The sequence below is a fragment of the Aedes aegypti genome, chromosome 3, assembly GCF_002204515.2.
Source record: "Aedes aegypti strain LVP_AGWG chromosome 3, AaegL5.0 Primary Assembly, whole genome shotgun sequence".
In the NCBI taxonomy this organism is placed as follows: Eukaryota; Metazoa; Arthropoda; class Insecta; order Diptera; family Culicidae; genus Aedes; species Aedes aegypti.
The window spans coordinates 215,728,663-215,753,933 of NC_035109.1; the positions used below are offsets into that span (position 1 = coordinate 215,728,663).

A 25,271-nucleotide genomic window follows, 5' to 3' on the forward strand; every position below is an offset into this window, starting at 1 on the left:
TGATAGGTATAGCTTTGGACACTCAATGGGCTCAGTGTGCGCAAACAATGATGAGTGGTGAGTTAAGTAAAAGGAGCAGGCTACAAGCTCTTGAGGTTTTCAAACGCCGACTGCTTAGGACGAACTTCGGCGGCGTGCAGGAGAATGATGTGTGTCGGCGAAGGATGAATCACGAGCTCGCCCAACTCTACGGCGAACCCAGTATCCAGAAGGTGGCCAAAGCTGGAAGGATACCTGATGCACCAGCCAGGACCTGGAGAGCGTGGGTGCAGTCGAGGATGAAGAGAGGCGACCATGTCCAACTGAGCTTGAGCTTGATTGGCCGCCCGTGGATGCTACTACAGTATCGTCAGATGAGCTGCACTTACACAAGGAACCAATCCAATGTTTGGGACTAACAGACACCCTCAGTGTATATGTGCTGGTGATCTTCAATTTTTAGGCAACAATGGCGCCTGCCACGTCAGAATGCAGACCAAAGGGAGGGGAGGGGGGGGAATGATGTTGCACTTATACTGGCAACCAAACCACTAGTACAGGGCAGCATGACTAGAAAAGATGTATGACGTCAACGAAATTTATCATCCCTTGATGTTTATCAGTAGTACACCGACTTTTGGTAATCGCTTAGCTGAACACTTTTTTTATATAATTAGCTGTGTTCCATGTATAATGCTGTCGTTTGTTCGTTAGTTTTATCTATATTCATTAGGATAGAAAGGTTTGTCAGATGAAGTCATGCAAATAATAAATGATAATCAACTTCATTAACCAAAGAAGTGTAATAAAACGTATCAGTTAGTCATATTCATTTAATTATATTTTATGTATTACGATTTTCTAGTTTAATGCGTACCATTGTGTCAACTGTTAGCATAACTGAAATAGAAAGTTTTAATCTTTAGACAAAAGAATAAAGACAGACACACACAATTTACCCAATTAGCTTGTAGTGTTTGCAGGGATGGTGATATAAAGGGCATCCTCGGGTTTCTTTGTTGCATTCATTAATCTACTATTAATAAGTGGTACCTACTGGAAGAGAAAAAAACCAAACAAATTCATTTAGAAGAAACTTGAACATATATTTACACCGATATTCGAAATCTGTACCTGTAGTGATCAATGACGGTACTTCTATTTCGCATGATAGCTGGGAAATACTTAAACCTAACTGGATGGTAATGCGGCGGCCACGGATTTGGCGCAAAGCTCGTCGATATACTTGAAAAAGTGGTCGTAGCTTCCATAGCGATTGCCGGCGCGCCTTGCATCATCCAGTGTCATCACAAAGCCGTTCCAGAATTGGATATTGATTGAACGTAGTACAGCCTTGTACTCGTCCGGAGTTTTCAGAGCATAGTGCAGATCGTGCTGAGGATGGGTGGCATTGAAATGCTGCATCAGCATAACAAACGACCGGAACTGTGCCGAGCACTGCGACGTATTACACTGACATTTGAACAGAGGGATGTGGAATTGAATGTGCTGAGCCAACTCCTGTGCCGAATTATGACTGGACTTGCAGCTGTTGAACGCACAATAGTAGACGACACATTTCTCCATTTCGTATTCGTTGAACTCCACGCGGAATCCGGGATGCTTCGTGGCGTAATGGATGGTGAAATCGGTTTTGTTGTCCGTGATGAAATCACACTTTTCGCAACGGTAGACAACGCTGTTGAGTTGGAGAATTTTGTCTACCACGTCGTCAGTAAGGAAATCGATCCATCCATTGGCGTATTCATTCTCTTTCTGGTGGTGTGTAGCAAAATGCGTAATCATATCAGTTTTTTCGATTCCCATTGTGAAATCACATTCGGCGCAACGTTTCGGGTTGCGGAAATCCAGATAGATGGGCTGTTTGCCTGGATGCTGGGAGGCAAAGTGCGACTTCATTTCGGGCATCACAGCTCCCTTGCGACAGTAGAAGCAAAGAATGATCTTCGATGCACGGAAAAGGAACGGTTTATCCTGACTGCGTCGGCCGGCAATTTTATGCATTTGTTTCCAGTGCGCCAGCAAATCTTGGATGGTATCTGCCTTTTTCACGCAGTAAAAGCAAGCATACTTCATGAAGTAGTCGAAACGAGACTGTTCTGGATTAGCTAGGGCATTTCTCAGTACGGATGGCTTTTCGTTGGGATGTGCTGTGCGGAAATGCGTCACAATTCCAGCACCGAAGTCATTTACGTAGCTACAACCTTTGAAGCCACACTTGAACGCTCTTACTGCAGCATTGTAGCTATCTTCTTTGGCCCTCTTTGGTGACACTTCGGACTCACTGTTTTCAGTACTTCTGCGTTTTCGATTGATGTTGAGTCCACTTGGTCCCGGTTGGGAATCGACAGCTATGGCCGCCATTTCGGGAAGCATCGATTCATCTTCATCCTCATCTTCGTCTTCCAGCATAATTCCACGAATGCTACGCGTTTTGCTGGTTTCCCTTCGCCAAAGAGGCGTCGTATCCGCTCGGCTATCGTCACCTTCTATCGCTTTGTACAGCGATATGATGATTATTTCGCAACCAGGATGCTGGTTTTCGAAAATGAGTGGTGAAGGCCGATTTGTTCGAACAGCTGAACAGACACCTGGAACAACGATACTTGCTTGTGATGCTATGAGTTTCCTGCATGTGCGACTTCATCTCGCCCAGGGTGGGACTCTTGAACTTGCAAACGTCACACTTCCATTTGAAAACGACACCATCCTCGGATGTTCCGGCGGATGCAGCACTGCCGGCAGTGCTTCCATCGCGAATCACGTAGACCGCTGCATTTTGCCCTGGATGTTTGTCGTTGACGTGCAGCTCGATTTCGTTCTTTTTGTTCATGAAAATGCTACACTTGCCGCATCGATACAGTTCTTTGTCGTGTAGCTTCAGGTGCTCTAGTATTTTGGCAACATTTAGCTGCGCGGAAAAGATATGCACTGCCGGACAATGGGGACATTTGTATTCCTTTACGTCAGTGTGCAGAGTGCTCAAATGGTTCCGTAGCATGGTTTCATTGATGGTTAGATAATGACAATCCGGGGCTCCGCATATATAGCGTTTGTTCTCCTGTACGAAACACAGCGATTGAATCAGGTCATCATCTTCTTGTGAGCTAGCGGCAGGATTTCTCATTCGGTCAAAGTGCTTTTCTCCCTGTCCCCAGCACGGAACTGGATTCTTGGGATCCATGTTCGATACTGGAATATCGTTCCAAATGTCCCTTCAAATGTCGATACATGTTTAGTCGTACTTTGGTGCTGTACTGACATTTGCTGCACGATACCGTTTGACTAAATATCGCCTGTTTGGGCAGACTTTCGCACTCTTCTGGGGCGAAATGGGTCTTGAGATGTATCAGTGCGGCCTGGAGCTTATGATTGTATAAGTCAATCAGCTTTTTATAGTAAGCCTTCCGCTCCGCATCGGTGGGTATTCCAGGGGCGAACAGAATGATATCATTGTTGGGATCGTTTTTCTTCGGGTTCAGAAACAGAATCGTTGGCTTGCTGGTCTTGTGCACATCTCTGACGTGTTTTATCACTTCCGGCGGGAAAGAGCCCTTGTAGTCGCACATAAAGCAGAAAATGCGCTGTGCTTCGTGGGTCTTGAGATGTTGTGTGAAGTTCATGACATTTTGGAACGATAGCTTACCCTTGCAATGGTTGCAAGTGTACTGTGTAGATGGCAAATGAGAAAAGGTCAAATGTTTCCGCATTCCAATGCCGTCCGGTAACACCGAAGCGCAGCCTTTGAAGACGCATTTGTAAATGACGTTCTTTGGCAGCCCCGTATCCTTGATCATCTCCATTGCAACACGCTCCGCTTCCAACATGAGTGCGTCGTCCTCCTTCGGAGCTTGGACCTGATTTGTCGAAGGACCGATACTACATACGTTAGTAATGATTGGAACACCGGACCCCTTGTTCGGCGAGATTATAATTTTGGTACCTACCAAGGAGGAAGCAGGTCTTACTGACACCATGTCGCCGACCCCACCTTCTACCCTGGTGATGATAGGCATACTGACGGGAGGAACGGTTGCACCTCCCACTACCTGCGATATCACAGGCATAATCATTGGCGCTTGATGTGTAGCTGTAGTGGTCGTTGGTTCTTGGTAGTTTCCTTGGACTGCAGTGATGATCGGTACGGATGAATTGCCCGGGAGTGAAACACCACCGGAAACGGACGATATCATGGGCATCTTAACGACCTCAGCAGCTTGGGTCGTAACAACCACCGACTGGTTCGCCAAATCGGTACTCGATACCGATGGTATCTGAGCGCTTAGAAGGATGTTTGCACCTCCGATGCGAATCGGCGGCAATTGCAACGGAATCACACCCGTCTTTGCAGCGAAGTTGATATCGCGATTACTCTTCGTGTCGGTTGACTTGTAGTTGAGTTCTTCCGTTGTGAACGTGCAACTAACCATAGCGCTCTCGTCGACACCCACCTCGAATAACGATTTCAGGGATGCTTCCTTCACCTGTAGAAGGAAGAGGTTCAAACGTGAACTTAAGCGAAATTCTCTCTAAAAAATGCTGAGCCTATTTTACCTTTCCCGGAGTCTTATTGTAACGAATGCAGCAATACAGCGGCTCCTGCGGGTGCCGATTGACCACGTGGGTTTGCACGGCTTCCATGGTGTTGCTTCCGAAGTGGCAATAGATACACTCGTATATGCCGATATTGTGCACCAAAAGGTGCCGTGGGATTTTGAGCTTCTGGATGTTTTCCTTGCAGCACTGGCACACAATCGTCGTCACGTCCGCATGTTCATCCTTCAGGTGGGACATGAACGCATCCAAAACGCAGTATTCGGCATTGCAGACTGAAATGGAAAGAAAAGAAAATTCATGAGATGTTCACATACTAGAAAGGGGCTAATCCGAATGACATAAAGTTATTTGGCAAAGGCCATATGATAATTATGTAGTTTGGCATAAAATGAAGCATAGCTTATATGAAAACAAAAAGATGCACCACTACTGTTGAACTCCAGTTATGCCAAATGGCTTTATACCAAATGATTGTATGTCACATGGGCTCCCCTTCTTTGGTGTTTGGAGTGGACATAGAACGACTATACGTCTGAACAAGTCTGAAGAACTAAACAACCGGTCATGCTAGAAATTTCATTTAGCGATTCATCGCTCATGATGACCACATTTTTTGGTTCTTTCTCTCATTTTAAAGCGTCTATTCTATAAATAATAGCTCAACCTTTAAATTAGTTGAAAGTAAATACTATCAGAACTCCAAGATAATGCCCTCCGATATTATAATCATTGAAAATAATGGTATTCTTTAGAAAATGTAGACAACAATGAAACAGCTATTTGGAAAACTATTTTTCACTTTTCAAGCCTTTTTGATGGTTGAAAGTTGAACTAATAATGTTATGATAGTGATCACTAATTTTACCAAACTAAACATGTTTAAGTAGGCTTAAATCGAGTTCATCTGAGTTCATCTTGCCTCGTCTCACCCAATGTCGCTTCAACTGTACATCCAGGGAGTCCTGGAGCCTGGCAATGGACATCAATTTGATGAAAACCGGCTCCCAGCAATTCCGGAAAAACTTGTAGGGTAAGAAGGGCAAGATATATATCGACCAGGCGGAAGAAACAAGCTTATAACAGAATGTGTTCCCCTGATATGATTTTTTTATATCACCAGTTGTTATAAAACATGTAACGTTAGTAGTTAAAATAACAAGAATTCAAACAAAATTTGCACCAAATTAAACTAAAATATAACAAACCCTGTTATAATTATAACAAAATTATTACAGAATGTCTTGCACGAATGTTACAAAATAACAAAATTATTGCAAACTATGTTACTGTTTATGACACCGGATGTTATTTGCAACAAACTTATAAATGCGATGTCAAAAATATAACAAGTGTTCTTATAAATGTGTTACTAAAAAAATAACAAGTTGAGAACAAAGCCGTCTTGATAACAATATTATGTCAACTTCTGTTATTTATAACTGCTGCTGATAGGAATGTGTTATAACTTTGTTATGATGTTCTGGTCGGGTAGGTCAGTATCCTTTGAAAACGCATGACATTAATAAATGGGTCTACCCCGTTTGGTATAATGCCATTAGGCATAATGCCCTTTGTATGGTCCTTAGCCTCTTGCCCAACAACTCCTAACCCTACCTCCTCGTGGAACTGGCCGGGGTACGTGGAACTTTAGGGAAGATCGGGTAATCAACCCCGGTGGGAACTCTGGCCGCATGCTGACAGGGAAGAGGGGGTTTGCTTTCGCTTCTGCAAACCTGGAGCATCTGTACTCCATGTTATGAGCAGCTCACAACAGCGTCTGTTCCCCATATCAGGGGCGGCTGATCATCGTCCGAGTGCTAGAGAAGGACTCTAAGCTAAACTGCGCACTATGGTCCTCCGAACATCTAGGGGGTTAGTGCCAGGCCCTGCAAGCCAGCCGTAAAAAAATCATGCAACGAATAATCAACGAGAGAATACAAAGCGGGACAATCGGCGAAGACCACAGCGACTTTAAGGGACTATCGACTAATATACTGATGATGATAAAGACGCTTTTTACGCGCAGCTCGAACGCGAGTACAACAGCTGCCCAAGCCACGACGTCAAAATCATCATAGGAGATCTAAATGCTCAGGTTGGCCAGGAGGAGGTGTTCAGATCGACGATTTGAAAGTTCAGTGCCCACCGGCTGATGAACGAGAACGGTCTATGCTGATTGATTTCGCCGTCTCCAAGAATATCGTAGCACCTACTTCCAGCACAGCCTTCCATACCGATATCCTGGAGATCACTACAGTAGACAGAATCGCAAAACGATCAAGTTTTGATTGATGGACGGCACTCCTACGACATTATTGACGTCAGGACCTATCGTGACGCTAACATCGACTATGACCACTATCTGGTGATGGTTAAACCAGGTCCATCCCACTCGGGCTCAGATTGGGTACCACTTCTTGTACTGCATTTTGTCCCTCGGTAGTGCAAAAGTTTGACAGATTACAGTACACTTTGAACGGCATTCTAGACCTTATGAGCCATAAAATTTTGGGCAACTGCAAGGGACATGGGGATCTTTAATTTTTCTTTGGTTAAACTACACCCAAAACTCTACCGACGGCCGCCCCGGTATGATCTAGAGTGGCTTAAGCAACCGGATGTCGCAACTGCGTACGCGCAGTATCCGAGGCTGCATTACCGGAAGAGGGTGAGCTGGATGAAGGCCCTCTTGAGAACTGCTGGATAACAGTGAAAGCAGCCATCAACAATGCAGCTGAGAGCAACGTCGGGTACGTGGGACGGAGTCGACGGAACGATTGGTTCGACAAAGAAAAGTAGGCAGATTCTGGAGGAGAAGAATGCAGCGCGGGCGGTCATGCTGCAGCAAGGCACCCGACAGAACGTGGAACGTTATAGATGGAAACGGCAACAGCAGACCCACCGGGAGAAAAAAAAACGCCGCCTGGAGGAGACGGAGTGCGAGGAGATGGAACAGCTGTGCCGGTCTCAAGAAACACGTAAGTTCTATCAGAAGCTCAAAGCATCCTGCAACGGCTTCGTGCTGCGAAGGAAATGCCTTCGTCAGTACTGCGGGCGATGGGAACTAACTTTGAAGGTGGTTAAGGGTGCCATTCACCAGCTCAAGAACAATAAAGCTGCTGATAAGGATGGTATCAGAGCTGAACTTATAAAAAATGGGCCCGGAGAGGCTGGCCATTTGTCTGTGCCGGCTGATAGGCACGATCTGGGAAACAGAACAGCTACCGGAGGAGTGGAAGGAAGGGGTAATATGCACCATCTACAAGAAAAGCGACAAATAAGAGTGTGCGAACTTTCGAGCGATCACCATTCTAAATGCGGTCTACAAAGTATTATCCCAGATCATCTTTCGTCGTCTGTCACCTGTAGTAAATGAGTTCATGGGAAGTTATCAAGCCAGCTTCGTTGACGGTCGATCGACAACGGACCAGATCTTTACTGTACGGCAAATCCTCCAAAAATGTCGTGAATACCAGTTCCCAACGCATCAACTTTTCATCGATTTCAAGACGGCATACGAAAATCATGGACGAGAACAGCTTTTCCGGGAAGCTAACGAGGTGTTATGCGGAGAGCCGAGCTTAACAGCCGGGGTGCGATTTTCACGAGATCCAGTCAATTTGTTTGCTTCGCGGATGATATGGACATTGTCGGCCGAACATTTGAAATGGTCGCAGACCTGTACACCCGCCTGAAACGCGAGACAGTGAAAGTTGGACTGGTGATGAATGCGACCAAGACAAAGTACATGCTAGCTGGTGGGGCCGAGCACGACTGAGCTCGCTTAGGTAGCAATGTTACGATAGACGGGGATACGTTCGAGATGGTCGACGAGTTCGTCTACCTTGGATCCTTGCTGACGGCTGACAATAACGTTAGCTGTGAAATACGGAGACGCATCATCAGTGGAAGTTGGACCTACTTTGACCTCCACAAGAAGCAGTCAAAAAGGATTCACACCCGCACCAACAAATATGTACAACACGCTCATAAGGTCGGTAGCCCTCTACGGGCATGAAACGTGGACGATGCTCGAAGGGGACTTGCAAGCACTTAGAGTCTTCGAACGTCGAGTGCTTATGACGATCTTTGACGGTGTGCAGGAAAATGGTGTGTGGCGGCGAAGGATGAACCACGAGCTCGCTCAACTCTACGGCGAACCCAGTATCCAAATGGTGGCCAAAGCTGGAAAGATACGATGGACAGGGCATGTTGCGTGAATGCCGAACAATCATGCAAAGATGGTGTTCGTTTCGGATCCGGTTGGTACAAGAAGTCGTGGATCGCAGCGAGCTAGGTGGGCGGTTGAAGTGTCGATTTGGCGAGCGTGGGGCAGAACCGAGGATGGAGAGATGCGGCCACGAACCAAGTATTGTGGCGTGAAATGGTTGATTCAGTGTTATCTGTTAGATGTTAACTAAATAAATGAAATAAATGTACTAGTTGAAAGCTTGTTTGCTCACAATTTCTTCAGTTTATTGCCTTTGAAGACGTGAGTAGATGCACAAGTCGACCATTGTAACGACCATCTTTGGATTCCTAGATGTTTCACCTCAAAAACAAAAGTTTTGTTTATAGTTCGAAAACCTGAGCAAGTTTCTGAAGCGAAATATTTTTTCATAGTTTATTCATGTGTTGTGAGTGTGAACACGTGGTTGTTCACGGAAATATTCATTGATAAAACTCGTGAAATATTAATAATTCTGTATCACGGCATCACGGTGTCAAAAGTACGATTATTATCGAAGTTGTGTGTATCTCAGATTTTATTCGACGAAGATAAATATTTCAACAAAACTTTCACATCCTGAATGTTTTTAAATACTCTGTCGGAGAAAACTGGATTTCTTCATCCCTATTTTCAGCTGAAACATACAACATCTATGAAAAAAAATGTCATTCCGTGTTTAACCTTTCCAAAGTGTACCCCGTCTAAAGGCGGGGTTGGATATTAGAGGGTTAAAAGAGTCAAAATATAAAAATTATTTTAAAATGCAGTAAAGTGTAGAATTATCTGTTCTTTTAATTAATTAACTCATTACGCATGGTAAAAATGGATAAATTATGAGTGAATTATGAAAAAAAAATCCACGTGCTCGGCTGAGAGTTGAACCCAGGACCCAGAATGTTAGTAGAGAGTTTTACCAACTAAGCTACCCAGCCACTTGGTGGCCCAATGACTCAGAAGGTTATAAGTTTCGAATTCAAATCCCCACAGATCACACAGACTCCTTTCATAAACCACATCCATCCATCTCATGTAGGAGCAATGGGGGCAATATGAGTAACCCTGGATTTACCTAAAAAACCGTGTTTTAATATCTAATGCCATTATGACCCGCTAGATGATGCTTCAAATACCCACCATCAGAGGCGCGTCCACGTTCGGAACCATGGGTAGGACAAATGTTGGCAAAATGTTGTGCACAGTGAAACTTAGAAATATTTCAACCTTATGGAATCCTAGACTGGGGATTTAAATTGACTATATTTGAGGGGCTCAACCACGATGTTGAGTTGAGGAACTTTTACTGCGTTTGAACGATATTTTCAGGTGGTTTGTCCGCGCAACACAAGAAATAGCATAATTTTTGGCTTGTGTTTTTTTTACTTTCATACAATTAGTATAGAATGAAAACTTCAAAGTAGATTTTCTCAAAACTAGTTTTTTTTTCACTGACACCCCTTTGCTTCCAAACCCTTTCATTTTTAATGCCAGTCGTTACCACTACACTAAAAAGGCTTTCCGTCTTTACTGGGCTTGATAAGACTGAGTGCCTTAAAAAATAGGAAATTAGAGACCTCATGCCTGAAAACGGAGACATAAACAGAATCATACGGTGGTCGAAAAGAGACCAGACAGGAAACAAGAAAAAAAAATGAAACCTTATAAGAACCATGAGATAAAAGTTTTATTCTTCATAGTGTCAGAGCAAACTGTTCAAGACTTGACACATTTTTGGAATTACCTAATTTTCTCTAGGAATTCTATCTGATTTTTTTTTTTCAGATAAAATATTCAGATATTACTCCGGAAATTTCTAAAGGAGTTTGAAGAAGTTTCCTAGAGAATTTCTCCAAGAATTTTGTTTTGGATGCTTCAAGAATTCAACCTGGATTTAGCGAAGGATAACCACAGAAATGGAATTTCTCCAAAGATTATTTCAGGAATCATCAGAATTCCTCCAAAAAATCTTTATGAAAGAAAGTCCTAACTTCTCTAAGATTTTATGCAGTGATTAATCCATCTATTTCCTTGATCCTGCAAGGTTTCCGGTCAAAACATCTTCTTCAATTGAATGAATAAATTCTCCAGAAATACCGCCAAGACGTCTTAGATTAGGGGGCCAGATAGCCGTAGCGGTAAACGCGCAGCTATTCAGCTAGACCAAGCTGAGGGTCGTGGGTTCGAATCCCACCGGTCGAGGATCTTTTCGGGTTGGAAATTTTCTCGACTTCCCAGGGCATAAAGTATCATCGTACCTGCCACACGATATACGCATGCAAAAATGGTCATTGGCATAGTAAGCTCTCAGTTAATAACTGTGGAAGTGCTCACAAGAACACTAAGCTGAGAAGCAGGCTCTGTCCCAGTGGGGACGTAACGCCAGAAAGAAGAAGAAGAAGAAGACGTCTTAGATTTCTGCAGAAATTCCTCCTGTAACACTTTGAGATTTTCTCAAGTAAGCCTTGAATATTTTTTTTAAAGAATGTGTTCAGGGAAAGGTCAAGAAAAATTTTCTGAAAAAAAAATCCATGAGGCACTTTTAAAGAATCCTGAAGTAGCTTCATATGAAACAAGTGGAAGCTTGAAAGTCACTTTGTAATGATCTCTGAAATAACACCAGGACTCTTGAGAAAGTTTTAGAAGATTTCCTAGATAATTTGCTAAGATAATCAAAATAATCAATCGAGTCATGGGATAGTACTTTGCAGGGTTTTCTAAAGAAATTTCTCGAATAGCATTGGACATAATCTCTATAGAGATTTAATGTAGGAATGATCGGCGGAATTATTGGGATACTTGTTGGAGTATTGGCTGGTGCGAAATCTTAAATAACCTTATGAAATTGCAAGGGAATTTTTTCAGAAACTTTTTAAAAAATGATTGGAAAAACTGCAGGAGTAATAGTTGGATGAAATGCTAGAGAACTCCTAGAAAACAATAGATTTTTTCGAAGAACCTTTTGAAGAATTTCTGGGAGGAATCTTAGGAACATCTTCTGGAGTAACAACTGGATAATTCATTTAAAGGATTAGTAAAAAAATATCTGGTGAAAATTCTAAGATAGTTTTGGGAAAGACAATCAAGGTAATACATGAGGAAATTACTGGAGGTAATAGCTTTAGAGTTCTCAAGGATTTCCTGGAGTAAATTCTGGAGAATTTTTTCTGAGCATCCTTTGAAAAATCTCTGGAAGTATTTCTGGGAGAATTGGTAGAGAAATATCTAGAAGAGTTTCTGGAGAGATCTTTGTGTGAGATCCTGAAAAAAAATCTAAATAAAATCACTATGATAATTCCTGAAGCTTTTCCTCGGAGAATCGGAGACACAATTCTTTAAGAACCTGTTGAACCCTGTGAAGGTTTCTTAGTAGCCTGTGTAATTTTGCATTAGGATTCAATGCGAGTAGAATTAAAAATTTATTAAACAAATTTGACAAAAATAGATCAAACTGCTCATCATTACAACCAGCGAGGTTGTTCTAATTTCCTCGATAACAAATTGATGAACAGCCAAAATTCTGTTGATTTGAGTAGTTTTTTTTCTTTGTTTCGAATCAAATTCATAGCAAAAGATTTCAGAAGAAACCGAAGATTCTTGAAAAATGTTCCATCACGCTGAAACTCTATCAAATATTTCACTGGAACTTTTTCAACAATCCTGAAAAAAAAGACTTTTAGAAATCGTAATAATCTGGCATCTTCTTTCTGGCATTACGTCCTCATTGGGACAAAGCCTGCTTCTCAGATTAGTGTTCTTATGAGCACTTCCACAGTTATTAACTGAGAGCTTTCTTTGCCGATTGACCATTTTTGCATGTGTATATCGTGTGGCAGGTACGAAGATACTCTATGCCCTGGGAATCAAGAAAATTTCCTTTACGAAAAGATCCTCGACCAGCGGGATTCGAACCCACGACCCTCAGCATGGTCATGCTGAATTGCTGCGCGTTTACCGCTACGGCTATCTGGGCCCCCTAATCTGTTCTGAATAATTTTTTATAAATGTCATTAATATTAGTGGGCATTTCATCAAATCATTTATATAGGAATAGTCTTAAAAACCGTCAAGAAATTCAGCAATGCTTTGATAGAACATATCAAGAGTGATCGCATTTTCAGAAATCCCTTTCGCCATCACACGATGGGACTGGTCTTAGAGTAATCCATTACTTCATCCAGAGATTATTCAACAAATTACTATGAAACGCTCTTGACAATTTGTCTCAGAACATTTTCAGGATTTTCCGTAGATATTTTTGAGAAACCATCAATTAATTCATTCAGAAATGTCATGAAGGATTGCTTCATTTGTTATTCTAACGGTTAAAGAAGTTTCTTGTAACAATTCTTTTTATTTCGTTCTTCACACAAATTCAAACTTTCCGATGACTTCGTTTTTTTTTTGTTGAATCGTGGGTAGGACAATTCTTTGACTGTCATACCCAGGTATTTTTGTGCGTAGTACATGTCCTACCTGTCCTACCCACTTCCCGCGCCACTGCCCACCATAATAAAAACCGTAAGAAAGTTCGTTTCAAAACACGAAATATTCACAAAAATGTACACATTTGTCCTTTGTTATGAAAAGCTTATAATTTTGGTAGTTTACAATTAAGAAAATAAAAAAATATATTGATCGAGCAAGTGGTAGTGATTGTGGGCTCGATTTATCCGTACGGCAAAGAAAAGTGTACATTTAGATCACATATTTATTTATAATTAAAAACCGATCACAAATCAGACGTCTAACTTATTCTACGTTGTGGTGTAGTATGCGCTATTGTTGTAGCAGACAGTAGAGCTCTGCGCCGGTCATATATTTGGGAGACGGCGGCGGTTTGTCCAAACATACTCCCCGCCTTGAAGTGTTAACTTCAACTCATAATCGCTGAAATAGCACACGTTGTACCTCGAATGCTTTCGGACCATGCAAGTCTCCGATGAGTTGATTTTCGTTGATCGTGATTGTCGCGGCGGGCCAGAGATGCATACGAAAACTGCAAGCAGCATGGCAAACTTGTTCTCCGAAAATTGGACAGACTGGGTGCTACGGGGGATATGGTATCCCGCCAGAGTATCGTGGTACTCTGGAATTGCTGTAGAAAGCACAAAACACACTCACATCCAGTCGAAACACAAACAGCTCCGAGATAAACAGTTACGTTGAAGAAGGAGAAGATGAAATGCTGACCATTCAGAAGTAGCGCTTCGCTGTAGGCATTGTTGGCTTCTAACTATTGTAAACGGCGCTCAAGCAGGAATTCCGATGTTGTAATTTTTCCGTAATCCATTTCAGCTTTGTCGCACGGGCACTGGTCACGGCACCATATGATCGAGCAAGTGGTAGTGATTGTGGGCTCGATTTATCCGTACGGCAAAGAAAAGTGTACATTTAGATCACATATTTATTTATAATTAAAAACCGATCACAAATCAGACGTCTAACTTATTCTACGTTGTGGTGTAGTATGCGCTATTGTTGTAGCAGACAGAAGAGCTCTGCGCCGGTCATATATTTGGGAGACGGCGGCGGTTTGTCCAAACATATATATTTATTATTCTGGTAAATTTTACCATTCCATCGAAAACTCTGGTAATGCTGAACAATTCGTTCGCGAAATTAAATTTGTTCGTAAACAAAATTATTGGAAAATAGAAAATTGTTTAAAAAGGGAAGGGGCGGGGTAAGATGAACCACCTAGAAAAATGAATTGCCTAAAAATACTAGATTACTTTTTTACGGCATAGTCATCTTAGTGGACCATTAGAAGTGAAACACTTTGCTAGAAAATAGGTTCAAACAAATATCACAATCTAAGGCTAAGTAGCTTGTCATTCGTTTTGACAGCCATGGTCGACATTGCAGTTCGCAATTTCAAATTAAAACAACTCAGTCCTCGTAGTTCATATTCATCCGGAAAAGTATCACTATGTGCGCTGACATGCAGAGAGTGTGCTGATACTTTTCCAGATGCATCAGTGCAATACCAACTGATTTTCTTTAATTCGAAATTGTAACATGATTTAGCAACAATCATCAATGACGCGTACACATTCAAATGACGACCTACTTCGCCTTAATACTAGAATTGTGTGGTCTGTTTACTATATTTAACATTTCTATCAAAAATAAGCCGCTAGAAGTAATAATTTCAAGCAAAGCTCATCAAATTTCCTCTCCAATATTGTACTGTTAATCATTAGCTCTTCTCTAAATTGTTTTAAATAAAAATCATACGATTGATTGAGGTGACTCATACTGCCCCGTTGGGTGGCCTCATGTGGTTGATGAACACGCAGAAAAACATCGTTTCTCAAAAAACGTTCCTAAAAAAATTCAAGTTGATTTTAACATAAATTATTGACATAACATGGAAGAAAACATTATATGCATTCCATGACGTTTTCTTTAGGTGGCCCATATTGCCCCGATCACCCCTATACCACAAACGCGCGCAGAGCGATGTGGGAATGATAGGCAAACAGTTTCAACGCTAAATAAATCGCACTCTCCCTGCGCGCGTGTGTAGTATACATGAGATGGATGGATATGAGTATGAGAAGGGTATGCGTGATCTGTGGCGATTTGAATTCGAAACTTGTAACCTTCTGAGTTATTGGATAAAGCACTTGTCTAGCACACAAGAGTCCATTGTCAAATATTCATTAAAATGTATTTAGACATACTCCACCGTAACGACCATTATAAATCCGATCGAAAAGATCACAAAAAACTGGTTGTAAAAAGTTACATAAGGGACGCAAATGGTAAATCAACTATTACTCACCTGTACAAATAAGCGGAAGTATGTTGTCGATCGGCCGCCGGTTCAGCCTTTCGTAGTCTGCCGCTGTCAACGGTCGCTTGTCGGCTTCGTTCACCAGAACCTGCGGTTTTTGCGTTCCGTGGTGGAGCTTCTGGTGCAGTATCACGTTATACGCTTCTCGGCTTCGGTAGAAGCAATAGGCACACTGGAAAGCGCTGTTACTGTGGACAATCCGCAGATGCCGCAACAGATCGGTCCGATCCTCAGTGATGACATCACAATAGGCGCATTCTAACCAACTCTTCGTAGAAGTTCCGGTAACGTCTGCGACCAGCTCGTGATTGTCGATGTGCTTTTCCATCGCCACCTCGATCGTGGTGGTAAAGCAGCAACCATCTCCCATGCATTTGAAGAAGCAGAACAAACTCCTCGATTCCAGCATGTTTTCACAATGAGCGCGACTCTTTGTTGTTGGCTTCTCTAGCCAGGGTTTTAAATTGATCGGCTCTTCAGGAACACCAATCGAGAGTTTGTCCCCAGAGAATCTGCGAAGTTTGAGTGTTGAGCGTTCTTCTTCGAGCATACTTAATACTGTGCTGGCCACATCCGGTTCATTTAGCTCATCGAAAGCAGTCCTATCTTTGATGTGAATGACCGCCATGTGCTTGACTTCTTTGGCAAGGATGCTGGTGTCCTCGGTTGAGACCTGGGCCGTGCACAGGTAACAGTAACCATCCCAAACAATACTCCCGTGCAGTTCCTCGACATGAGAATACATCTCCGAACGTGCTTCGGTTGCGAACTTACAATCTCCAATCAAACAAAGATACCAGGTTCGGTCGTTAGTTTTACTGAAACCAACGTTCGCCACCACTTGCTTATGCTCAAATATGTCCTCTTTTTCATTTTTCAGTGCAAGAGGCGCTGGCATTGGAATATCTTGAGAAGGTGATGTGGTTCCAACCAACGATCGTTTAGCCTTTTCTGCCTGTTTCGGTGTTGCTTTTTGAGATGAAGTATCTTTGGGTGGCGTTTCGATGTCTTCCCATTCATCATCATCACCTGCTCGTGCGACCCTTTCAGCATCCTTGCGATTCATTTCATCGAAGTTCCTCTTCAGCTTGTCGGCAATCGATGGTTTCGACGGCGATGCGAAATTGCGATCGGTAAGCACTTTAAGTGACTCAATTTCGTCACTTGCACTCGAAATGAAGGCGGACATGTCGGTTTGGCTAGGTGCGGTTACTTGGGGAGTAAGTTCCGGCATCGAAATGTCCGATTCGAGAGTTTCTTGAGACTTTGATTGGTCAACTTCTTCTTCGTAGTTCAAAATGCTGAACCGCAGTGTGCCTTTACCAGTGATATTGCGTCCATGTTCTTCCTTTAGATGTGTATCAAGTTTGGATCGCGACAGCTGAACATAATTACACAATCGACACATGTAACCGTAAATGTGGTTATCTTCGAACATCACATCGTTCACTACCTCCATGGCAGGGCCAACGCATTCGCTATCGTGAGCATTGGTACTGGGAGCCAGCGATTTGATCGTACAGTTTGTGCACTTGTATCTGTACTCTCCGGTATGACTGGCCAGATGCAGCTTCCAGTTATACTTCTTCTTACTAAGCTCTTCTTGGCAGAAGATACATTTGAATGTAATGTTCTGCTCTTTCATAGTGCCTGTCACAAGCATTGGATCTTTCTTAAGTTTGGCACCCACTATGTTGGGTACTCGGCTCACATATACCTCATGCAATGGATGATATCGTACATAGTGTTGAACAATTCCCGTGAGCGAACCGGTATAGGAACAAAGGGCGCAACTTTTAGATTTGTCGCTCTTGCAATTGAGTTCACGGCTCACATTCTTGGTCACTGGTTTCGCAGCGTACGATTTCAACGGAGAAGCAGGGGTTGCCTTGGCTTCAGATTTTTTCTTGCGCCTCTGGATGAAGCCTGTTGCCCAAACATTGCGCTTCTTTTTCTTGGATTTCGGCGAAATCGACGTTCCACTGGAAGCTATCGAGACTTGATCGTCCTCAGTGACTGCCTTCTTTCGTTTGCGGTTTGACAGCATCTCTATTTGGGACGAATCGATTTTTTGAATTACCACTTTCAACGGTTTCATAAGATGTTTCTCAGTTAAGTCGAGTTCCATACCTCTCTCAAGAACCTTTACCACAGGAGCTGGTTCAGCTTTTTCAGGTGGGATAGTTTTAGCACTTGGAACCTGTACAGGTTTCGCGACCTGCGCAGGTTTAACTTCCGCTACTGAAGCTGAGGCAGACTTTCTTGTAGCTACGGTTTTTTTCACAAGCGGTACATCTTCCCTGCGCCTGGTGCAACTTCGGCGTCCCGTAGCACCCAGCACTCCGTCCCTTATGTACATTTCTGCGATATCTTCGTTAAGCTTATCCAGTTCAGATTTCTTAGCCTTTGGCGTTTGCTTTTTCTTCTCAAAGACTTCGTTGGTTGAGCTTATCGATGTTGATTCTGATCGCTCCCGGCTACTTTCACCAACATTCTCCGACTCGTCGGGTTTGGATGGTTCATCAGAATTGCCCTCCGCAAATTTATCATTCGGACTGTCAATGATTTCTTGGATTTTCTTCAACTTCTTCTCATCCAGCATATCGCGCAACATTGCCAATAGCTGGGCTTTGTTGTCCAAAGTTTTCATCAATCCTTCCACCATTTCCTTGTTCTCTTTTTCTTCTTTTATTGCTTTGGCTTCTTCGCTTTGCTGATCGACCTTTTGTACATCATTCTTGTTATCTGTCACGCTGTCATTTTCAGCGGATGGAATGGTCTCTTCATGTGCATCTTCTTGCTCCTCCAATGTGTCGTTAGCCGTTGTAGCCACCTTCTTCTTTTTGCGTTGCCTACGCTTCTTGGCAGTCGTATCGTTGGTAGTACTCGAAACGACGTTATCACTGCTATCCTCCGTTGGTGAAACCGGCGACACCCGTGATGTAGATGGCTCCTTGTTGTCAGCCGAGGTAAAATCCGAAGAAGCAACATTGACATTCGCCTTACTGACGTCTTTTTCATCATCGTCATCGATGATAGCCTTTCGCTTGCGTGTTCGTTTCGGTCGCACTACTTCTTCCGGTTCTACTTCCGCCTGTGGTTGTTGCTTGCTTGGTTTCGCCGGAGGTGCTTCCTTCTCAACCTTTTCCGTATTTCTGACATCGTCTTCAAGTTGCGACACAGCTATTGAGTTACGACGCCTAGTGATACGGGGCGGTAGAATCAGGGATGGCACGGGCGGTTTGTTCCACTTGTCTGATTCGTTATGATGAATCGCTACCGAATTGCGCCTACGCAATATTCGTCGAGGGGCCGGCAGGGTGGGAACTTGAAATTCATCCTTTGGTTTTTCGACTATTGATTCCTGCGGCTTTTCTTCCAGATCTTTCTTCGACTCCTCTACGTGATCTTCTTTGGGTTTATCTTCTGTTTTCTCGGCCTCTGACTCGATCGTTGTGTCGAGTCGTACAGATGAATTTTGATCGCACTCACTAACAGTGAAGCTCGAATCCGTATCCCAAAGATCATCGTCTTCGAGTGACTGAATTTTTGCAGGCGGTTGCTTCTTACTGAGACTTTCCTTCTGTTTTGGTTTGTTATCGACTGGTTTCTTGACGCTTTCGCTGTCCCACAATTCATCATCGTCATCCATGATCTTCGACGTCTCCGGGGACTTAGGTTTCTTCTTGTGCTTATCTGCCGGCTGAGCAACTTCCGCAGGTTTGACGGGTGGTTCTGGTTTTTCAACACGCTTTATTTTAGGAATTTTGAATCCCCCAATGCCTGACGAAGGAGCCGCCTTTTTGGAGAAGTCCCCACTGCGGTACATTTTATCAAACTGCGAAAGTTGCTCGCCGAATAGGTCTTTGGACTTTGGCACAGGCTTAATTTTCTCCTTCTCTACTTCTTCACGTTTCTTGTCTGACTTGTGTGATGTTGACGAGGACTCAGATTTGTGTGACTTGGATGAAAACTTGTGGTCGGTCCGATGCTTATCCTTCATTGGAGGAGCAAATTGACGTTCCTTCTGTACGAGGGATTTGACGGGTTTGGCATACGCTTTCGCTGATACTCTGGATTTGTTAGGAACCATGCCAATGGTGATATCAATCTCCTCGTTCTGCTTCTTATCTTTGTCGTGTTTTTGCTGGTCTTCTTTCTGCTCAGCATGCTTATCTCCTCCATCTTTGGTTTGATCTCCTTGCGGATTTTTTTGTTGCCTGAACTGCTCCCTTCTCTGCTTCTCGTTCATTTCTTTCTGACGACGATATTCCAGGTATGTTAGAGGTGCCTTGCTGGGCCCTGGGATTGGTCGATCGAAACGATTGGGAAGGTGTTGATTGTGATGCTGATGATGCTGCGGTTGTGGCAGATGTGGCTTGATAAACTCGCCACCAAGAGGCATATGTTTCCGCCGCGGATCTCGTTCGACTATCGAAGGTTCTGTTGAATGGATCGTTGGTGTTGGTTGCATATGTGGCGGGTGTAAGGGCATCGAGGGTGGGGGAGGGGGTTGGCCATAATGCTCTGGTGGCGGTAGAGGGGGTGGAGGCATCATTGGTTGGGTTGGTGGTGCCGGGAGTGGAGGCGGAGGCAAAAACGATGTACCATGGAATGGTTCATCATTGCGGTTGTTGAAGTCTTGGCACACGCTTTGCCGGCGAGGGGGGAATGGCCTCTGTGGCATAATCGGTTCAGGAGGTATTTCCTCGATAATGACCTGATTAGCACATATGCTCAGCCGTCGCTTGGGAGGATCTTTTTTGGGAAATTCCAGCGGCAAATTGGGGTTCGGAGCAATACACTTGGGCAGTTCATTTGGGGTTGTCGGTGGTGGTGGAGCAATTGTGTTTGTTCGGTTAAACCTGGGATCGTTTGGCTTAACAGTCGGGAAAAATGGACTTGGTCCGGTAGGTCCTCCGGATTCAGGGGAATGTAGGTGCATGTTGCTTTCCACAGCTTTCCTCAAACGTGGATCTTTGATGTTTGCCATCGGAATGGCAGGCAGCCCTCCTGCTGATCGGCCTTCTGAAGGTGAAGAATATGATGGTGAGATATCCATTCTGTCATCTGGAAAGCGTTGGTCCATTTGCGTATGCATATCATCACGACGGCGGTACAATGGAGGTGACTGCTGTCGCGGAATTATTTCGATATTGTTACTGTTCCGGTTGGGAAAGTTCCGGAATGAGTTATTCACTGGATGTGGGAAGGTACCAAAGCTATCGTTGCCCACTTCCCAGGGGGAACCGGAAAACGACTGATTGGGAGAAATTTGCGGTGGATATGTTGGCGAATAAGGAACATTACGATTCCGAGCATTGTGAAAATCGTCGGATGGCGGCGACGGATTGCGTTCGTTTCCCGTGAACGTCGGTCTTTGGAAATCCTTGGAGAGAACTTTTAAGGTATCATTGATAACCTTTGATAGGTTGTTATTCGGGATTCTGGGATTCGTTTGCTCTGGCTTGTTCGTAATCAGTCTTTGAATTTCATCCAACGACAGTGGAGGTTTGCTGGCACTGGCACCTTTGCTGCTCCTTGGTGGAGGATCGTCCCAGTACTCGCTGTCGGTATCGGGGCTCAATGGTTCCAATATGGAATCATTTGGGATATCAGGTTCAGCCGGTGAGCTCGGCTCGGCCGGTGAGTCGGGTTCAGCCGGAGTATCGGGTATAGCAGGTGTGTCTGGCTCGGCTGGAGTATTCGGTTCAGCTGGGGATTCCGGCTCGGCCGGGGTATCCGGTTCGACTGGAGTGTCAGGTTCAGCTGGAGTACCCGAAGTCAATGGGTCTGCTCCAGATGAAACCTTGGTCTTAGTGGGTGTACCCGATACCAAGCCTGGAGGATCATCTGAAGCATCCGAGGCATCTCGATCTTTTTGATCAGTTACAAGTTGATCTTCAGGGTCACCGGGCGATGCAGGAGTGTCTGGTTCATTTGAAGACTTTGACGAAGGACCTTCAGATGATGCCGCAGATACACCCTTTTTCTGCAGTGGATTCTGCAAAAGTATCATTTTAATAGCTTAACTAGGTAATGCAACATTGAGTCATACGAACCGTTTTATACAGCTTGATCAGCACGTTCTCGCATTTCAACAGGGACTGGCAATTTAGCCTAGAACAAAAGAAAGACAAACGTTATTACAGGCATTGCACTGAACATACATTTTTTTATAATTGTTTTAGGTGTAAACAAGATTTTTTTGAATCATTTTTCAATTTAAATTCCGATTAGGGGGAATGCCTCGAATTGACTTAACAACAAATGCACGTTACAATATTGTTCAACAACATTTTTTTAAACGTACCTCTGGTTGGTGAGCAGATCGTAGATGGTAATGATCTTCTGCAGCTGCTGCTCTCGGTTCTGATGCGTATCGTTTTTGTAGTAGCTGATCAGCTCTTGCAGGAACGGGATGTACTTTTTGACCCGGTTCCATACTTCTTCGTAGCGGACTGACCGGTCTTCTTCCTCAGCCATGATTATTTATGGCACGATGTTGTCTGAAACCAAAGGAAACACACCTTAATTACAATCAAACGAAAGTCGGTGACGATAAGCAGAAACTCTGTAAGCATAAATAATTTTAGACAACGATTACTTTTTTGAAATATGTTATTTACTATCAATCACGAAGTATCACAATGGAAAGACATAAGTAGAATGGTTCACTTTTCGATTATCAAGATGTCTATCCAAATCGGCTTGAATTTTGGTCGATTTTTTCACGAAAAGCATCTACCTAAATTTATAAAACTATACCCACGACGTCGAGTATGAGAATTGTTTAAAATCTTACCCCGAACGTAGGTAATTTTTGAGCTTCTTTAAGGTGAAACAGTTTGGAATCAATTTCTAAGATTACACTGAAACTTCAAAGGCACAAATCACGCGAAGGAAGTATCCAACAATAGTGAACTTTTTATTTTGGCTTTGTGCACTAGCAGAAAGCTTAAAATAAGAAGATCAGAAACGTTTACCAACTATTTCTCCAGTTTTGTGCCTTTGAAAACGTGAGTAGGGGCACAAGTCGGCCATTATGACGGCCATCTATGGATTCCGAGATGTTTCACCTTAAAGGCCTTTTCATTACAGTTCTGGACATCGCTGGAGGACCGGCTGTACACGGGAAAAAATTCTGTGGTAATAATTACTATTGTAGCTGACTACGCCCATTCTTGAAACTACCATGGAATTTTAGACCAATTTACTATGTTTACGGTACATCCCACCATATAACTGGTACATTCGACAGAAATAATTTACAACAATCTGATTTCGACTACAAACATGGTAAAATCAAGCGCGTTTCTGGTCTGCTGAAAATTGCCGGTGCGAGCGCTTAAGTTAACCCCCTAAAATAGTAGTTCTTACCGCACAATTTTTTTGCGTGTAGCTTTAAGAGAGTGGACTTATAACCGAATAGGGATCAGCGTAAGCGAAATAAAAAACGACCGCACGCGTGAGCTTCTTAACAATGACTGATTTATTTTCTGTTTGATATACACTGAGAACAGCGTTTCAGTTGAAATTACTATATTAGAGGGTTAAATTAAATACACAACGCCACTTGATTTATGCAGACTAAATTTGCATTTATTTCAAATATTTTGTGTATTCAATTTTACCATGGCACCATTTCGACAGTAAAAATTACTATATCATGGTTAAAAACTTGCAGCAGGCCAGAATCGAACCGAGGATCTTGTGATTGTCAAGCGCGAACGCTTACCGCTCGGCTATCGATGCGGTTGGATTAAGAGGGAACAAAACGCAAACAAAAAGCGTTCTTGATTGCTCAATCGTGATTGGAATAGTAAATTTAAAAACTTGTTCATGGTTCTCATTACTTCAATGCTTGTTTCAGTGTAGTGTTGGCAAATTTCATGGGAAGTTGAATTATAATCAAGGTTATGTAGTTTGGTAGGATAAAACTGAATCAAATTTGCTTTAAAGATTATTATAGCGAGAACACCGGCAATGTTTTGGATTTTACTCAAATGGCCCAGATCATGACGCGTTCCACTAGTTCTCTCTTTTATTCTGCCGCTGTTCTTATACAGTGCAAATAGTGACGTGCATACAAGGGCCTGTCCTGCTCAATGTGAGCTCTCGCCGAGCGGTGTCACGAACACATGCGCAAATTTGCTGGTTGAAAATACTGCCGTTTGATTTTGCTGGAAACAGCTGATCTTTGTTTATATTTTCCACCAGCACTCTTAAAGTAGTGTTGGTGACATGTAGCGTGTATGTACACGAGCGCAGAAACCACTATAGAAGAACTGTCAAACAGCTTCCTTATCAACTGATTTAAAACGTCTTGTGAAAAGGTCTATTATAAGTTTCATATCCAAAAGGGGGTCGTTCAAATATTACGTAACGCGTTTATCTAAATTTCATGCGGATTACCAGAAATCCAAAGATTCAAACAGCCCGCAAAAATTTTATTCAACAAATTGTGTGAGGTTAGAATTGTCGGTTTTGTATAACGAGGTGACAATAGGCAAATATAATACGCCACCTTCATAGAGGTCGCTGGAAAAGAAAGCGAGAAATGGCACTGAAAGTGTTTGTTTACGTCCAAAATTAAATTTTTCAACCCAAAAATTAGGTCATAATCAATTAATAAATGAACTATTTTTCATTGGCATAATCATTTTAACCCTTTATTCTTGCGATACGCGTGATTTCACAACAAATTTAACCACTAATAAAGAATTCGGAAGTTTATAACCTATGTTGCCAAACACAAATTTTCCAATTTTATCCCACTAATCGTACATGAGCACTGACCGGATCTGTACATTTTCGAAGGAAAAAAAGTTTTTCAATGCTATCTGGTCGTCTACAAAATAAGTATTCCGAGAAAAAGTGTAAATTATGTGCTCCTACCTATGCTGCACAAGGTGCGTTCTCAACTCAACCTCTTTTTTGACGGTTCTACTAGTCACCAGATGTCGAAGTAATCGTTTAGCTTCAAAAATATTAGCCTATACTCGACTCTTGTAAAGTGACTCTCCATTTGATTTACACGACGAGTCACTTCACTTGAGTCGAGAATTGTGACCTCGCTATACAAGGCCGAAAATTGTCATCTCACGCCACTCGTAGTATAAGCCCAATTGTGTTGACCGATTTCAGTTCTATTGCATTGGGCTTATATGAAAGGCACACATGTCAGTTTAAAAACTCCAGGATATCCGGAGTCGGTCACTGTGGCCACCGGAAATTTACTACATCTGAAAACTAATCCCATTAGATACCCTTACTTTGACAACCTCAACAATGGTCGGGCTCCATATGAAGGGGCGGCCAAAACTACCAATTTTTTTTTTTGAGATTTTTATGATTTTTATAATTTTAAAATATACACTGCCGTGCAAAAGTTTGGGTTCCCCCCACAAAAACATACAAAAGTGTTCTGTCCATATCTCTGTGATTGCGCGTCTAATTGAAACTCTTTAAGCCACATTCGAAAGGCAAAGAGTTATTTTTACTTCGTATGTATTTTTCCAAAAACATTTTTTGTATTTTGTGTACTAAATTTTAACATAAAGTTGTGACGTTTTTTAAAAAACACACTGAAAAAACATTTGTAATTTCCTCAGCATTGGATTGATCTAAATCCTAAAACAAAGTGCCATTAGAATCGTAATCTTATATTCTTTGAAGAGCACTCAC

General features: G+C 42.8%; 2 protein-coding genes across 8 annotated transcripts in view; both read right to left on the reverse strand.

The window, feature by feature from the left end:
• Positions 1–798: 798 nt before the first annotated feature.
• On the reverse strand, positions 799–2,447 carry LOC110677843. 2 transcript variants are annotated; one of them, XM_021849506.1, is made up of 3 exons: positions 1,114–2,447; positions 939–1,032; positions 799–879 (listed from the first exon to the last, which is right to left on the reverse strand). In XM_021849506.1, exon 1 carries the CDS (start codon positions 2,410–2,412, stop codon positions 1,171–1,173), a length of 1,242 nt encoding a protein of 413 aa, XP_021705198.1. In that variant the 5' UTR covers positions 2,413–2,447; the 3' UTR covers positions 799–879; positions 939–1,032; positions 1,114–1,170. The 2 variants fall into 2 exon arrangements, with proteins under 2 accessions (XP_021705198.1, XP_021705197.1); XM_021849505.1 differs by having other exon boundaries at positions 939–1,035.
• The window catches only part of LOC5570044, a 76,471-nt gene continuing 52,264 nt past the window's right edge, over positions 1,065–25,271 (reverse strand). For 5 of the 6 annotated variants that reach the window (XM_021849502.1, XM_021849501.1, XM_021849500.1 and 2 more), the window contains exons 2-6: positions 21,898–22,093; positions 21,647–21,704; positions 15,573–21,588; positions 4,555–4,829; positions 1,065–4,484 (exon numbers count right to left, since the gene is read on the reverse strand). In XM_021849502.1, the coding sequence (XP_021705194.1) occupies positions 3,132–4,484; positions 4,555–4,829; positions 15,573–21,588; positions 21,647–21,704; positions 21,898–22,070 (7,875 nt within the window). In that variant the 5' untranslated portion in view covers positions 22,071–22,093 and the 3' untranslated portion in view covers positions 1,065–3,131. The remainder of the gene's footprint in view (positions 4,485–4,554; positions 4,830–15,572; positions 21,589–21,646; positions 21,705–21,897; positions 22,094–25,271) is intronic. The other variant, XM_021849504.1, reaches the window with a different exon arrangement.

Bases quoted from the DNA above. Each gene is read 5' to 3' on its own strand.
- LOC110677843 (XM_021849506.1), bottom strand. From the start codon at position 2,412: ATGCTGGAAGACGAAGATGAGGATGAAGATGAATCGATGCTTCCCGAA.